The sequence below is a fragment of the Vulpes vulpes genome, chromosome 6 (genome assembly GCF_048418805.1).
Source record: "Vulpes vulpes isolate BD-2025 chromosome 6, VulVul3, whole genome shotgun sequence".
NCBI classification, from domain to species: domain Eukaryota; kingdom Metazoa; phylum Chordata; class Mammalia; order Carnivora; family Canidae; genus Vulpes; species Vulpes vulpes.
The window spans coordinates 128,950,951-128,968,071 of NC_132785.1; the positions used below are offsets into that span (position 1 = coordinate 128,950,951).

General features: G+C 48.2%; 1 protein-coding gene and 1 long non-coding RNA gene across 3 annotated transcripts in view; one reads left to right on the forward strand and one right to left on the reverse strand.

Moving 5' to 3' along the window:
* Positions 1-9,990, reverse strand: part of CDC42BPB (CDC42 binding protein kinase beta) — a 104,537-nt gene extending 94,547 nt beyond the window's left edge. The window contains exon 1 of one of the 2 annotated variants that reach the window (XM_026012633.2): positions 9,432-9,990. In XM_026012633.2, the coding sequence (XP_025868418.1) occupies positions 9,432-9,606 (175 nt within the window). In that variant the 5' untranslated portion in view covers positions 9,607-9,990. The remainder of the gene's footprint in view (positions 1-9,431) is intronic. The other variant, XM_072762379.1, reaches the window with a different exon arrangement.
* Positions 9,991-10,337: 347 nt separating this feature from the next.
* On the forward strand, positions 10,338-17,121 carry LOC140599427 (uncharacterized). The gene is made up of 2 exons (XR_012002329.1): positions 10,338-10,539; positions 14,765-17,121. It is a non-coding gene; the product is annotated as an uncharacterized lncRNA (long non-coding RNA).

Genomic DNA, 17,121 nt, shown 5'->3' on the forward strand with positions numbered 1-17,121 from the left:
AAATAGTTGGTGATACCTTCCTACATTCTAAGAGCTTAAACAGAATCAGCTCCACATCAGTTCAAGAAAGATCAAAGCTTATGCACGTGGTCCCTGGGTCACCAACACCCGACTGCAAACATGTCCACACTGTGGGTCTCCAGAGATCCCTCCCTGCTTCATCCTTGTATCCACCCTAGAGTAGCCACTCCCCAGCCATCTAAAGAAGTACTTTCCAGGCACCCCTTGTCCTGTTTTCAGTGCACCCATCCTGTAATTCCCCTTTCTTCACGTCCTTTGCCCCTCTTCCTCTCCTCCCTCCCACTGGGATGCAGTTTCTAGAGAAAAACTTGCCCTCCCTTATTCCCACATCTTCCTTCTACTTATGGGGGAAACTTTCTAATAAATGAGTAAGCATAGGAATAGAAATGCCAATACATCCAAGTCAAAGAAAATAGAAACTATCCCCTCTGACTTCACACAGCGATGAAAGCTAGGGTACCTTTCAGAACACCTGCCTTAGCTTTACACCATCTGGAAACCCTACTAAAATATGATAGCTTATGATTACCAAGGGACACAGCCTCAAGGATAACATGAATCCCAGGAGAACAGGGATTTTGTTCACCACTGCAGTGCCTAGTACTTTTCAAGTCCTTAAAAAATACTTGTTGAATGAGTATTCAACAGGAGATGACAGCAGCCTAGAAATGTTAGCATAATTGTGCACAGTGGGAAAAGAAAATCGACAAGTGATGACTAATTTAGCAAAGCTAGAAAACCAAAAGTTAATGTGTGTGAGGTAGGGGTAAGGCGGCTTGGGAATGATCAGAAGTACAGAGATCTCAGAATCTTGGAGGGTCTAAATGGGGCTTCAAATCTATAAAAGCAGCAGCTACACCCCAGAAATTCTTCTGTCCCCACCCACCACCAACTCTCTACCTTATCCGACCTTCCTAAAAAGCCAGCATATCCCATGCTACTCCCCATTGCCCAGACAGTTTCCCTCTCTAGGGAAACTGATAGCCCCAAAGAAAGAATTACTTTGCTCCTCAAATTGGCAGGTCCCCATCCTATTTCCTAATGGTGAGACTCAACACTCAAAAGTTTGTCCATGCACATGGGGAGTGTCTAATCAGCCCACTCACAATTATGGAGAGACAGCCAATAATCAGCAGGTACTTGGAGAAAAGCTTCTGATAACAAATACCCAAGCAAGAAAGAGAACAAGGACTCAGAAGAGCAATGACACAGGAAATAAAAGAAAATGTCTACATAACATAAATGTGTACACATAAATCAATTAAAAATAATCTCTTAAAAAGTGCACTGCTGGTTTAAAAAAAAGGGGGTGATCCCTGGGTGGCTCAGCAGTTTGGCGCCTGCCTTTGGCCCAGGGCACAATCCTGGAGTCCCGGGATCAAGTCCCACGTCAGGCTCCTGGCATGGAGCCTGCTTCTCCCTCCTCCTGTGTCTCTGCCTCTTTCTCTCTCTCTCTCTATCATAAATAAATAAACCTTAAAAAAAAAGAAAAAGTGCATTGCCAGGGTGCCTGGGTGGTTCAGTCAGTGGTGATCTTGGGGTCCTGAGATCGAGCCCCACATGGGGCTCCCTGCTCAGCAGAGAGTTTGCTTCTCCCTCTGCCCCTCCCCCCAGCTTGTGTGCATGTTCATTCTCTTTCAAATAAAGCCCTTTTTTAAAAAAGTATATTGTCTTCATGAAACCAATATGTTATAAAAATGAATGCTGAGAATAAAAACACTTAGTAATGAAAGATGTAACAGCAGAAATAATAATGCAATGTAAGGACCAGAAGACACAGTTGAGGACTTCTTCCAGAAAAGTCAGAAGAAGCAGATAAAGAAAAAGTAGGAAAAGGAAATTAGCAGAACACTCCAGAAGGTCCAACATCTGAAGAATAGGAGATCAATAAGGCTACAATGGAGAAACCAGGGAAGAGATAAGAGACAATATGGAAAGGTTCCAGAGGGATGCCTGAGTGGCTCAGCAGTTGGGTGTCTGCCTTTTCTCAGGGCATGATCCCAGGGTCCTAGGATCGAGTCCCGCATCGGGCTCCCTGCATGGAGCCTGCCTCTCCCTCTGCCTGTGTCTCTGCCTCTCTGTCTCTATCTCTCATGAATAAATAAAAATCTTTAAAAAAAAAAGTTCCAGAACTGAAGGACCCAGGGTCCCCAACAGAAAAACCTACCAAAGAATGCTGGAGGTAGACAGAAGACGCTGAGAGTTCCCAGGGAAGACAAGTCACACAGTCTTGTCCGACTGCTCATTACCAACAATGGAAAGTGGACAGTAATGGAATAATGCTGTCAAACTTCTGAGGAAAAATTACTTCTAACCTATAATTCAGGACCCAGGCAGACTGTCACTCAAGATTTATCTCCAATGAACCCTTTTTCAGGAAGCCACTAGAAGATACACTCTACCAAAAGGAGAAAGACATGAAATCCAGAAAAGGGAATTCAACTGAGAAACACTAAAAAAAATTCCCACAAGGAATGGAGAGATATTCTAGGAATACTGCTAAGCACTAGATCTAGAGCACAAATAGCTTCAATGGAAATAGGAAAACAAAAGGCTTCAAGGGGTGGAAGCTGACAAGCTGGGCAGTGTGTGTGGCAAGGCACGTTACAGTGCTGACCTGTTCTAGCTACAACCCTGGAACTGTACTTAGCACTGTACACTGGCATCCAAGCTAGAGGGAAGAAAACATAACTCATTCTAATAAACACAGAAATAATCCCCTATCTCAATAAAGACAGGAACTAACTGCATCCTATGTGGCTTAAGATATTTACCTACTGATAACATAAACACTACCAATATAAACAAAAATTATTATATAACCATATTTGGAAAAAGGGAGAGAGAGTACAGGTGGGCAGAGAAGATTCTATAACCTTCTATAACCTTCTCTTCCACAGGACGAAGTCAACAGATAAAGTCTAAAGCAGAAAAATCAGAAATCAGCAGTACTACATGCTGCTTTATAGAAACATGGAATTCGAGTCAAGAACTGCTAAAATAACCACAACATCCCAGATTCTTCCCTTCTTCCACGGTAATACAACACTTTCACCCTGCTGCCTGGAATGCAGCGGGGACAGCCACCATCAGATGCTGGACTGAGAGCAGGAAAGGGCCCAGGTCCCTGAAGACTTCTTGGAATGAGCTGTTTACGAGCCCTGCCCTGCCCACATCCCAATTCCACGTGACAGAAATCACCCTGATTTTGGGTAAGTTGCTATTAGTTGGTTCTGTTACTGGCAGCTGAATGCGATCCTGAGACAGATGACTATCAAAAGAAACAGAGGGGTTAGACGTGGCTGCTTATGAAAGTTAAAACTCAGAGTTATCGGGACGCCTGTGTGGCTCAGCAGTTTAGCGCCTGCCTTCAGCTCCTGGAGTCCCGGGACTGAGTCCCACGTCGGGCTCCCTGCATGGAGCCTGCTTCTCCCTCTGTCTCTCTCTCTCTCATTATGTGTCTCTCATGAATAAATAAATAAAATCTTAAAAAAAAAAGAAACTCAGTTATCAAGTAGATGCATTATTTTAATAAAGGTAAGATATTACTTGAGAAAAATCACAGGATATGGGAAGAAGTGTGGTTAATTTCAACTCCTAAAACTAAGATGACATGGGTCTTTTAGGTCAGTTTGACCTAATTTATTAAAGGCAATATAATATAAAGTATTTGAAAGAGAGAGAGATAAAAAGAACAGCAGTGTTTAAGGCTGACTGGCAGAGGCATTTAAATCTTAAAGTGAGAAAAGCATTCATTCAGGTCTGCCAGCTTGAGAGCTTCAGCTAGGCCAGCAATGATGGGAATGGAAGGAAAAGGCTACAGTGAAACAGATATTTCAAAGCTAGCACCTGCCAGGTAGTCCCAGGCTGACCCCCTAAAAGGCTGCTGATTCCAAAATGATCAGGAAAATGTCCCGAGCCCAGTTTCCCCAAGGGAGAGCAGGGATGGGGTAGGAGGGCAGAGCACGTGGCCGCTCCAATTCCTAACAGTGGTCCAACCTATGCCTCTGTGATTGCGGAGGCTAGAGAAATCAATGCCACCCCAGTAACATTAGGAGGCACCTTCAAGTTCCATTATGTCTCCAAAGTAGCTCTAATAAAAGGACAGAACAGGACTGACATACGATCCAATTCAAATTTCTCTCTAAATTTCTAATTCTTTCCCAAAGACAGCAAAACCCAAGGTTCTCCTATTATATAACTGATCCTTTTTGCAAAGTTTTAATCTAAAAACAATTTTGTTGCCAGTTACCTACCAGTCAATGAAAATGACCAAAAACCTAATGTACAACACAGATAAAGTATGACCTTTATTTCATAGTTAGTATCTATTTGTCTTTAAAAAATAGTTGTCTCTGGAGGCACCTGGGTGGCTCAGTTGGTTGAGCATCTGCCTTTGGCTCACTCAGGTCATGTTCCCAGGGTCCTGGGATCGAGCCCTGCGTCAGGCTCCCTGCTCAGCGGGGAGTCTGCTTCTCCCTCTCCTTTTGCTGCTCCCCCTGCTTGTGCTCTCTCACTCTCTCAAATAATAAAATCTTTAAAAAAATGTATAGTTGCCTCTGGTATATTTTTAAGTCCATATGCATGCAGGTAGTTCAGACTGTCAAAACACTTCTGATTTTAAATCTAAGGAAAGTGTTCTTTTCCTCTCATCTGTTTTCCTTAGTAAGAGAACATTTGTGTGAGCTTTTCACACAAATTTAAGGTAACCCTAATACACTGTCATTCTGGATCATTCTAAGAAGCTAAGAACCAAACTTAAACTTGGGACAGGGACTAAAAGGTGTTATCTTAATGGGGACCAGTTAGGGTGATGTGATTACAGGGTTTTCATGGGTTTTCTCAAGAACTCCTTTAAAATTTCCCTTAATTTTATCTCCTTTTTGATTAAAGAAAAATGGTAAAAATCTCTTATTTGGTTCCTTCCAGAAAGATCCTCCTACTTTATTAGTCTCAAAAAAATACTTTTTGTCTCTTTACCAAGAAAAGCACCCAATAGTTTCACCGTACTTAATATAGTTTGGAATTAACAGTCCTGTTTGCTCATGTGTTTATCCAGCATCACAGACGTCAGCACAGACAGGACATTTCTAAGGGCACAAGGCTCTGCAACAAGAGGCAGGGCAAAGACAAGAGGAGGCACCTCTATCAATCCTGTCATATTTTGATTATTTTACCTCAGGCGCACATGAGTAGCGTGCCTGGAGAGTAATCTGCTGCACATCATAAACCTTCTCAAGTGGCTCACACAGTGGTATCTCATCTGAGGACAATTCACTCCAATTCCAACTCTAGTTATTTAAAATCGAGATTTAACACACTAAGTGTGTCACACACGAAGTGACTCTGATGTTCACTTCAAAACCCAATTGTCAATAGACAAGGTTTTAGGAGAGAAAAGGTAAGGCTGGCTTGTTAAGGTTTAGTGGTTTCAACCGTCCCATCACATGCCATGTAGTCATTATCACCATGCATTCTGAAGAGCTACTTACAAGTCTAAATTACATTAACTTAACTTTTATTATCCATTCCCCCTATTACTCTTAAATTTAGGTGTTATTCAAAAGACCTGTTGAAGGCATTCCCGTGTTACATAAACATTCTATCTGGAGGACCCATTAAGGACAAAATGTATCTTGAGATGTTAAACACCACCAGTTAAGCCCCAACATATTACACTGGGTAGATTCATCCCACTCATGCCTTGGGCTGAGGATCTCCCTGCTAACCGCTACAGGAATTCACATGGATGAAGGTACTGCTGCATTCACAAGAAAAATCACAAAGGAGAAGAGTAAAGAGGGCTAGAGAGAATTAATTCCGTTTCTTATAGAAGTAGTACAGTGGCAAGGTAAAGGAAGGTGCCCTTGTCTGCAAATTGGGAAACCCACACTGGGGTCCACATCCCACAAGGCGAGCCTACACAGCTGCAAGCTCTAGGCTTCCCACCTGGTCTGCAGGCCATGCAGGGGCCAGAGCACAGAGCCACTGTGGTCTACCCAATGCCAATAGGCTAGGACTTCAAACATCAGCTACATCCAACTTTAATACAAGCCATTATATTTAAGCCATGAAAAAAAAATATTTAACACATGAGAAGTATTTTTATGTAACACAGAGATAGCAAATTCATCTCATTTACTTGTATTTGCTGCTATTGTAGAAATTTCAAAGTGCTTCATATGTTCTACTTCAAATAGGATCAAATTTGCATTAAAATACAGCTTAAGGAAACAGATGCAAAACAGGGTATTTTCAACTTTTAATTAAAGTCCAAGATCTCACAGAGGAAACTAATGAAACTATAAACATAACCAAGGGAAAATTAAAGACCTACAGTGAAGGCTATGACGACTCTTGTCCCATGAAACCACTGTGGCAATAAGGAATTAAGAGCCAGAAAGTCTTCTTTTAAAAGTTAAAAACTTGGGGAGCCTGGGGGGCCCAGTCAGTTAAGCATCTGACTCTTGATTTCAGCTGAGGTCATGATCTCAGGGTCGTGAGATCGAGCCCCTGTTGGGGTCCACACTGGATGTGGAGCCTTGCTTGAGGTTCTCTCTCCCTCTCCACCCACACCCACCCTGCATACTCTCTCTAAAAAACTGAAGTTAAAATAAAACTTCAGAGAAAGACAAATACCATATGATTTCACTCATATGTGGAATTTAAGAACCAAAGTAGATGAACACAGGGGAAGGGAGGGACAAATAAGATGAAGGCAACAAAGAAGGAGGCAAACCATGAGAGACTCAATCATAGGAAACAAACTGAGGGTTGCTGGAAGGGTAGGGGGTAGAGGGAAGGGGTAAGAGGGTGATGGGCATGAAGGTCATATGATGTGATGAGTACTGAGTATTATATGCAACTGCTGAATCACGAAATTCTACCTCTGAAAATAATTTTAAAATTAATTATCACCTGTTGTTATAATAAATTTTAAAAAGTAAAAAAAAAAAATACTTAAAAACTTTATTACCTATACTTTCCAAATTTTCTCAAAGACTCCTCAGTAAGTCTCAAAATCTGAACCGAATAGGTTATATTTCTCCATCAAGCTTCAAGATTTCTACCTAATTGTCCCTAGACACCTAGTGTCTAATGGAAAGTAGGGAGAAGTTGGCCCTCTGTAAGACAGAACTCCACATTTTGGAGGTTTCAAACACTATGCAGAGTGTGAATCCAAAATTCAGCAACCCCTAGGCTGATAGCTTGTATCTTCATTTCCAGAGCAGAAGTAATTCCACATGGAAGTCAGGGCACCTGACAATGCTCCACAATTCCACTTGACAGACCACCCTTCACCTTCTGGTTGTAACACGTAGCCATTCTAAGTAATACTAAATAATGACTGTACACATATCTTCATTAGTAACACACCCCTTGCAGAGTTATAATGGTGTACATTAAATACTACTTCATATTTTATTAGTAGTATTTAGAAGTAGCATTAATATTTCATTAAAATGCCACTTTAAATCTTGATCCATTTTTCTTCTCTGCAACTTAAGGTTTATACTTCTATGCATATTGAATTGTTAGGCCAATGTAATTCATCTGTGATAATTTACAAAAAAACAGAATACAATTTCAAAAGTATTTCTAAATTATAGCACACAGCTTCTGTTTCAATTTGGAAAGGTCAAATCTCATACAATAAGACCTCCGCACATGCTGAGAAGAGCTGGCTCCAGTGAAGCCAGCCAGTTCACAGCATGGCCGGTCCGGTCGGGTGGTTAAGGGGCTACATAAGAACCACCCATGTACAGGGTGTCCAGATCTGACTTCACCCCCGAAGCCAGCCAGTTGGACCACACCTCGCCACTCCAACAACCCTCCCTCCGCTTCACCTTTCCATCACACTGCTATGCACGCACAAAGCGTGCTCCAAGTTGAACCTGATTGTGGAACTGTCTGGATTTCGACAGCAAATGCTAAGAAGAGGCAAATACAATATTCAGAAGGTTCAGATGCAACAAGCGCCAAAGACCTCATTTTCAAAGCAACTATGAAAATGAGTTATTTGGTTGAAAATCGCATCACTAATAAAAGATCCCAGAAAGTGAACGAACACTCGTTTTACTGATATTGTTTGTATATAGCCAAGAGCAGTGGTCTCCATTGAAATAAAGCATGATGGGGCTGTCCTGGGGCTCCTTTCTACTACGGTTCTCACAAAACATCATTTCGCTAAAAAGCAAAAACAAACCCTGTAAAGAATACCTCAACTTAAATTTTAATTAGTAAACAAATCCTCAAATTCCAGTTACCATTTTGGCAGAGTAAGAGGCCTCACTTCAGAATACATTTGTTTCTTCATTGTAAATATCACCTTTATCAGCCCCAAAGAGCAGAAATTACTGGTTCAAACTGCACAGTCCCAGCCCAATGACGCAAGTGACTCAAGGATAGGTTTGGCCTGAACAGAAGACTCCATGTGCCTACTAGGTCCTTACAGGTGAGCCTGAGGATCTTGACAAGATGCCCATGTTAGTTAGAGATGAAGCGAAAGGCTTTCACTTTGCACCTGTAGCGATCTTCGAGATTCTAAGGATCATAAAATGGCTTAATCAAACTTTTGTCCTAATAAAACAAAATAGGTTGGCTGATCAATGATTACAGCGCTACGGATCCTTGGATAAACTAGGGAGGGCATGCAAAGATCAGATGAACGAAGTTTTTCAACGATTCCCGTATACTGTCAGTTCCAGCTGCCCCCAAACCTATTCCAAGTCCAGTGCGATTACAATGAAAAGAATCGATCTGCTCTTGCAAAATAAGGCTGTTAACCTGAAAACTCCCTTGGAGCTGCTACGGTAAAGGGTGTTCAAGCCCTGGACATTAACGGGATGGAGCAGGCTGTCACCTAGGAGGGGCCGATAGAACTGGGCTCCCCGGAAACGCACACGCAGATGGGGGGGCCCCCACGGGGAGGTGGACACGCGGATGTAAAAATCGCACGCGGCTGCCTCCACCCGCCAGCAAGGCGTGTGCGGGGGCGGGGGGGGGGGGGCTGGACGCTGACTCTGGACCCCAGAGCCGGGGCGGGGGTGGGGGCGGATTTCCCGGGGAGTGCTGCAGGAAATGATATCCAGACTCGGAGGGTGGATCTAGGAAGCGGCCCGGGCGCTGGCCGGCGGCGGGGAGCGAGTGGGGGTGGGAACGAAGGATGTGGCTCCCAGGGGCAGGATGAGGGGGCGGGCCGGCCGAGCGCGGGTGCGCCAGGGCCAAGGAGGAGGGCAGGGAGGGACCCCGAGCGTCCAAGGGACGAGGGCGCGAGGAGCGGCCCGGCGGGGCGGGGAGGGGAGGGGGCGGCGGTGTGGGGTGCCGGCGAGGCAGGAGGCGCGGAAGGCGGAGAGCGGGCCGGGGAGAGGGCCGGGGGCCGGGGGGCAGGCCGGCCCGCGCGCACTTACCCCACTCGAGGAACTCGGCCACATACTTGTCGCGCCGCAGGGCCGAGTGGCTGCACTCGGTGTACAGGCAGACGAGCACGTCGAGCAGCGTCTCCACGCTCAGGGCGCTCTCGTTGCGCCAGGGCCCGTCCAGGAGCAGCTGCTCCAGCTTCTTGAGCCGCACCTTGGCCGACATGGTGCCGCGCGGCCCGCTCCCAACGCGCCGGACTCTCGCCGCCCGCTCGGCCAGGCCGTCAGGGCGAGCCCTCGGGGGCCCGGCGGCCGCGAGCCCCAGCAGCTGCGGCGCCTCGTCGCCGCCCCGTCCGCGTCGTCGCGCCCCGGCCTAGGCCGACATCTTGGGCTCGGTCCCGGCGGCGCAGCGTCTGGGGCGCCGGGCCCCGCGGGTCCATGGGCCGGTCTCCTCCCCTCGGCGCCGCCGCCCGCCCCGCCCGGCGCAGCCCGCCCTCGCCTCGCCTCGCCTCGCGCCGCCGCCCGCCGCGCGCCCTTCAGCCCCGCCCGCGGCCGCGCCCTCCCCGCCTTCACCGCCCGCCGCGGACCTGGAGCGGCGCGGAGCCGAGCGCAGCGCAAGCCCGGCCGGCGCCCGAGCCCCGACCCCAGCCCCGACCCGGCGGCCCAGCCCCGCGGCCCGCAGCCAACCAGGGCGCGGCCAGCGCGGGCGCAGCCAACCACGGCGGGGCCGGCCGCCGTCGCGCTGACCTCAGCGCGGCGCCCCGCCCTCTGCGCTCCCGGCTCCCGGCTCCCGGGGGGACGGGACCTCGCCGCTTGCCGTAGGGCGTCCGGGATGCTGGGAAGGCCAGGAGAAGGGGGCGGGGCGAGCGCGCGGCCAGTGCGCCGCCGAGATTGCGCGCCCGCGCCTGCGCAGAGGGCGCCCGGGCGGCGTGCGCCCGCGCTGAGCGGACCAGCCCCGGGGGTGCGGGCCCCGCGTGGGCGCACGCGCACCCGCGGGGGAGCCCGAGGGACCCGCGGGCCTAAACGCAGGGCGCGTCCGAGCTCGTAGCAGCCTTGGGAAGCGGAGGCCTCCCGGAAGCGCAGGGGGCCGGAGCCCGACTGGGCGCAGCCCGCTGCAGAGCGGCGACCCACGGGCCGCCCGGCCCCTCGTCAATTCGAGGTGCCCCCCACCCCCCGCGGCTTCTTCAGGTTCCGCTCTGGGTGGGCCTTTGGTAGGCTGTGTCCAGGCCGGGTCTGCCTGGAGATCCACTGCTTCAGGGAGATTGCTGGTTTATGGGGGGGGGGGGGGGGTGGAGAGCAGAGCACCCTCACCCAAACAGACCCTTGGAGAGCAGGGCCCGCCCGCACCTCGTGGGTGTCACTGAGCCCACGGGGGTGGCTGGGAGCTGGGAGGGAAGGTGCAGGGCCGTGGGAAGCCTGACCCCGGGGAGGGGCGGGGGGCAGAGCAGGTAGACGGTGGAAGACGGGCTCCCTGGCTGCTGCAAGTGTTGGATCATTTTATCAGGTGGTAGCTTTGCAGGGGTGCGTGTAAGCAGCGTTCTTCAAACTACTCCCCTAGGAACATTGTGTATGTTGACCAGACCCGTCTGCAACACGGATCTGTACATCTGTATTTTAATCAAGCTGTACTCCGAATGTTTGTGCACTTTGTATGTAGGATGCCTCAACTTTAAAAGAGAAGAGGTGGCACTGAGCAGCCCACCTGGCTCAAAACCTGAGATTTCTCACTGGTTTTAGGATAAAGGCCAAGTTCTTTTATCTTGGCTTTTGAGTAGGGTGACGAGATGCCGGGATTTGCCTGGGATGGTCCTCGTTCTTCGTCCCAGTTGGAAGTATAGCAATGCCCACTTCCCGCAGTGCCCCCCGCTTGGACAGTACTTCTCTGGTCTCCAGACCCAGCAGGCCCCGCAGGCCCGGCTCCACCCTGCAGCCCTGGTCTTACTCTAGTCTCTGACTCAAGTCTCAGTGATGTTCTTGCTGCCCCTCAACTGTTTCTGCTCCCTCCTGCCTCGGCCTTAGCACTTGCCAAGACCACCTTGGCTGCCCCTCCCTGACCACCTTCATTTTGTCTGTTCAACCCAGAGTTGTTAGAGCGTTGCCCTTCGGGGCAGCCTTGCCTAACTCCCTGTGCTGAGTCAGGTCCCAGTTTACCCTATAGTCTTCCCTCAGTACTTGGCACCATAGGTACTGACGGGTCTTGCCCACTACTCTTTTAATCTTTCTGTGTCTCAGCCTTAGGGGTAAAGAGAGAATAACTGTAAGCCCTACTCTGTATTTCAGTGAGTTTCTGAAAGGACTAGATGAGGGAGCACCCACTGAGCAATTTAAACAGTGCCTGGCTCCTGGTAATTGTTTACACGTTGGTAGCTGGTGTGCATTACTATTTCAGAAATTAGGGACTCTGAATAGCAGATAGATTGAGTGGTCTTGGGTCCCCCAGACCAGGAAATCCCAGTGTCTTCAGGCATCCATCATGTTCCTCTGTATATGTCTTAATCACTCAGGCTGCTATAACAAAACTCTATACACATAGTGGCTTATAAACAAATTTATTTCTCATTGTTCTGGAGGCTAGAAGTCCAAGATCAGGGTGCCAGCACAGTCATGCTCTGAGTGAGTGCCCCAATCCTGTTTATAGAGGGCTGTCTTGCTGCATTCTCATGTGGTGGAAAGAGGTCGTTCTTTGCCCTTCTACAGGTAATACTGCTCAACCCTCAGGACCTAATCGCCCCCCTAAGGCCCCACCTCCTAATATATCACATTGGGAGTTAGGATGTCAGCATATGAGTTTTGGAGACACAAACGTTCAATCCATAGCGGTATCCTTACAATAAACTTCTACTTGGGCTCCAGTGGGCTTCTGGTCTGTGCAGCAGAGCATTATGCCCAACGCTCTAGAATGCACAGCTTACAGTAATTCAAGCTGAAGTGTCTTGGTTCAGAAATCAGAATGCCCAGGCCTGCAGAGTGACACCTTGGAACTTGATTTAACACCTCCCCCTAGCACCCAGCTTGGGGGGCATGAGATAAGCACTGGGAACTGGCTGTACTTGGCTCCTTCATTGCTCCTTCCTGAGCCTCGGCTAGTCTGGCCCTGCTTCCACCCCACCTGGGGCTACTACCAGGTAGGAAGGAGGCTACAGTCTCCCCTCTGGTCTGGCAGAGTATAAGTTGACCCTCTTGCACCCCAGGGATATTCACAGGCTCCTGCTGCTCCCTCTCCTGAGCAATATGTCACTTTTCTGGGTGCGTGTTTACCTGTTGGCTGCAGGGGACCCTCCGCCCCTCTATGGAAACCACTAGACAGGACCTGAGATGACCCATCCCTGTTTCATCTGTCCAAAGGAAACACTCTTGCATCTCTTGCTCTGACAAATGCTCAGGAACAGGCAGGTCCCAACATGGCAGCACACCCTCCACTTTACCTCCAAAGCAGCTCATGCACCCTCCTTTCCCGGCTGGGAGTCCAGCCCCAGTCCATGCCCTCAAATGGATGCCACCTCTTTTTTTTTTTTTTTTTTTTTTGAGAGAGAGAAAGAGCCCAAGCATGCTGGGTGAGTAGGGATGGAGGGGAGCACAGAGAGGCAGAGAGAGAGGAAGAGAATCCCAACCAAGCTCCATGCCCAGTGCAGAGCCCAACGTGAGGCTCAATCTCAGGACCCTGAGATCATGACGTGAGCCAAAATCAAGAGTTGGATGCTTAATTGACAACCACCCAGGCACCCCTGGAGAGCCACATCTAAAGTTCTCTGAGGAATTTCTGAGAAGCCACCTGTCTAGGTTTCAGGTAAAGAAAGGTGTGCGCCATGCTCCATGCCCCAGTGGGACCACATTTCTCCAATACTCCCATCTTTTATACCAGGGTGTAGGACAGGTTTCCATGCATTTCCGCTGACCTCATATGGTCATCTTACACCTCACTTTGGAATTCTACATTTGCTGTCTTTTGATGCCCCTCAAAATTTCAGTTTACTGTTCTGATAAGTTTATTACATAAACATATTGCACCAGACAGGTCATTGTTCCTTTGGTGGACAGCTCTTGTGTTTCTCTGCCTGTCACCCCATCTAAACCTAAACCTTTCACAGAGAAAGAACCCTGAAGATTGCAGAGGCCCCCCTTTGAGTGAGTATCCAGCAGTGTAGCAACGAGCATTTGTGTGGGGGAATTTCCTAAGGCTAAAGAAAGAACCATTCAAGATTAGAGAAAACAGTGCCTAGTATTCACACAGGTTGAGAATAATGTTTTCCACCAGCCAGACTAGAAAACCTCATAATTCACTAGCATTGGGTAAAATTCTTGAGAAGATTGTACCTTGGAAATGGAAATTAGTTCTAGATTGAGCGCTGCTCCAGATCTGCCTAACATCATAAAAACAAAACCCCAAAATGTCAAAGTGCTTTGATGTGGTTTTAACCACATCCCAGAACAAAGCTCAAGAAATTCTGTGGAAACACAAAAATATCCAGCACCCAAATAGATAAAATCACACTATCTGGCATCTAATCAAAGATGACCAGGCATTCAAACAATCAGGAAAATACATCCTATAGTGAGGAGAATAATCAGTTAAAGAAACGAACCCAGAACTTACACAGATGTTAGGATTAGCAGAGGAGGACATTAAAATATAACCATATTCCATATATTTAAAAAGTTAGTAGAATTTTTAAGATATTTTTTAAAACCTTAATGGAACTTCTAGGGATGAAAGCTACAATTTCTTGAAAACATACATTATGGGATTAATGGCAGATTAGATATTACATAGGAAAAGATTTTGGAGTTTGAAGGTATAGCAGTAGAACTTATTTAAAATAAAACAAAGGGGATCCCTGGGTGGCTCAGCAATTTAGTGCCTGCCTTTGGCCCAGGGTGCAATCCTGGAGTCCCAGGATCGAGTCCCACGTCAGGCTCCCGGCATGGAGCATGCTTCTCCCTCCTCCTGTGTCTCTGCCTCTCTCTCTCTCTCTCTCTCTCTCTCTCTCTCTCTCTCATGACTAAATAAATAAATCTTTAAAAAAATAATAAAATAAAATAAAACAGAAAAAAAGAACCCAGAAAAACAAACAGCATGAGTGAAACTGTGAGACAGTATCAAGTGGCCCAATATATGGATAATTGGAGTCCTGAAGGGGCAGAACAAGTAGGGGGAGGGACAGAAAAAATATTTCAAAAAAATAACAGCTTAAAATAACAACTTGAAAACTATAAACCCACAAATCAAGAATTTCAGTGAACTCCAAGTACAAGGAACAGGAGGAAAAAACTAAGGCCACATCATAATTGAATTCCTCAAAACCAGTTATTTTCAAAAGGGGGGGAGGCACATTAGAGCAGAACAAAATAAAGATATCATATATCCTTTTTTTTTTTTTTTTTAGATTTATTTATTTATGAGAGAGACATTGAGAGAGGAAAGGGAGAGAGAAACTCAAGCAGACTCCATGCTTAGGGCAGAGCCTGAATCCGGGCTTGATCTCTGGACCCTGAGATTACAACCCAAGCAGAAACCAAGACTCAGATGCCCAACCAACTGCACCACCCTGGTGCTCCAGATACATCAAGTTTCTTATAGGAAATTATGTAAATGAGAACACCTTGGAACAACATCTTTAAAAGTGCTGAAAGAAAAAAATAACTGCCAGCCTAGAATTCTATACCCAGCAGAGATAACTGGGTCTAGCCAGAGGAGGATGGCTGCTGCTTTACAGACACACTCAGGAGAAGCCCTGAAAGGCAGTGGTGAAGACAAATTCTCCCAGAAGGCAAAACTTCTATGTTGACCCACAGGTAGTGGCTAATGGGTTGGCCTGCCAATCAGACTTGGAAAATATATACTTTTTCTAGGAGATATAGGGGAAATGCAAGTGGGTGGATCTCTCAGGATGGGCACAGAATGCTCACCAAAGAGCATCGACTGTGGAGGAGGCTCTCGTGGGTCAAGTGGACAAGGTAACCTGAAGATATCAGCCTCTTTCCTCCCCCATCCCAGGGCTTTCTCCACCGGCTCATGTACAACTGACCATGGAGGCAAGGATGGAGGCTATGCAGGGGCTCAGCCACATGGACTTCCCTCACCAAGGCTGACTTGGCTTCCATCACAGCTGAGTGCCCACCTTGTCAACATTAGGGCCCCACAGTCAGTGAGCTCCTAATATGGTGCCACTCCACAGGGGGACTGGGCAGTTGCCTAGAAGCCAGGTTGATGACATTGGACCCCTTCCATCAAGAAAAGGGCAGTGGTTTGCCCTTGAATATTTCAGGTCAGGACTTGCCTTTCCAGCCACATAACTTCTTCTGGAGCCACCATTTGTAGACTTGGAGAATATTTTATTTATCTATCACCATGACAACTCAAGCAACACCACCTTAGACTGAAGGCTTCATTTTATGGTGAAGGAAGTAGGGCAGACAGACCGCCCATGCCCATGAAATTCCCTGGACTTACCATGTGCCCCCAACACCCCAAAGGAGCTGGCTTTGGAGAACGATAGAATGGTCTGCAGAAGACTAGCCATGGTGCTGGATGACGGCCAACACCCTGCAAGGTTAAACTGCTGTCCAGACCGTGGTGTGTGCTTCGCCCCACAAGGCAATATATAGTGCCATCCCTCCACAGCCCAAATGCATGGGTCCAGGAACCGCGCAGTGGAGGTGGGAGTGTCCCTCTCACTCTAACACCAAATAACACACTGGAGGAATTTTTGCTTTCCTTCCTGTGACCTTGGGCTGGTGTCCAAGAGAGGAATGCCCTCATCAGGAAAGTCATGCTTCCAGTGAATTAAGGCTGGGCTGCCCCCTCCCCCCACCGGCTGTGTCTGGTTCCTCACACCACAGAACCAGCAGGCAGGGGAGCGGTCACTGTCAGCCTGGGATAGTGAACCCAAGCCGGGTTCATGTGGGGATGTGAATTGGTTCTATGCACTGGACCAGGGTCCGGAGCGCAGAGGTTTCACTGAGCTGATGCAGGGCTCTTACTGGGATAGGGAAAGGGGGTCATTCATGACAGGCCCATAAAGGACTTGGGTCCTGAAGGAACAAAAGTTTGGGGCACCCCACCAATACTAAAAAACAGTGCTGCTGAGGAGCGCTCAGAGAGGGCAGGACGTGGGTGGATGGTTGGAGAGCGTGCCTGGAAGCAGGTGCTGCTGCAAGCCGGCCTCATGCTTGCCCATCTTCACCCTCCCCCCCTTTTAGGAAAGCATCTTAGGCTCAGGATGGCACATCACCCAGGATGATCAATGGAGGACACATTTCCCCCATAGGATCAGGGTGGATGCTGAAGGGCATGGGTATGGGTGGTGTGACTCTGCCTCTCCAGAGGTGCTCTGCCCTTCTCTGCCTGCTTTTGTGCCCCAAAGGGGCTGCACCTGTAGGATGGGGACTCAGGGCAGAGTCAGAGGGCGATCTGTTCCCCTTCCCCCTTCCCTGTTGCCACAGTCACAGCCTGCCTGGGGCCGCCCTCCTGTCCCCAAGTTCCAGCCAGCCCTCCTTCCTGCTGCCTCTAGAGAACCCAGAGGTACTATCAGCTCCCTACCACTGCCAGCCCTGGGAGCTTGCCCACACTTCCCGAGTGGCCCCAGCCCCTGCCCACACCTTGACAAATAGGCCACTTTTTATGCTCATTTATTTCCCTGCTTTCATGTGCCCCTGCTGGGACTCTGACAGATGCAGTCACAGGTACAGTAGTAGTCATTATCACTTTCCTGCAATTAAATAATGAAAACTTGAACTTCCA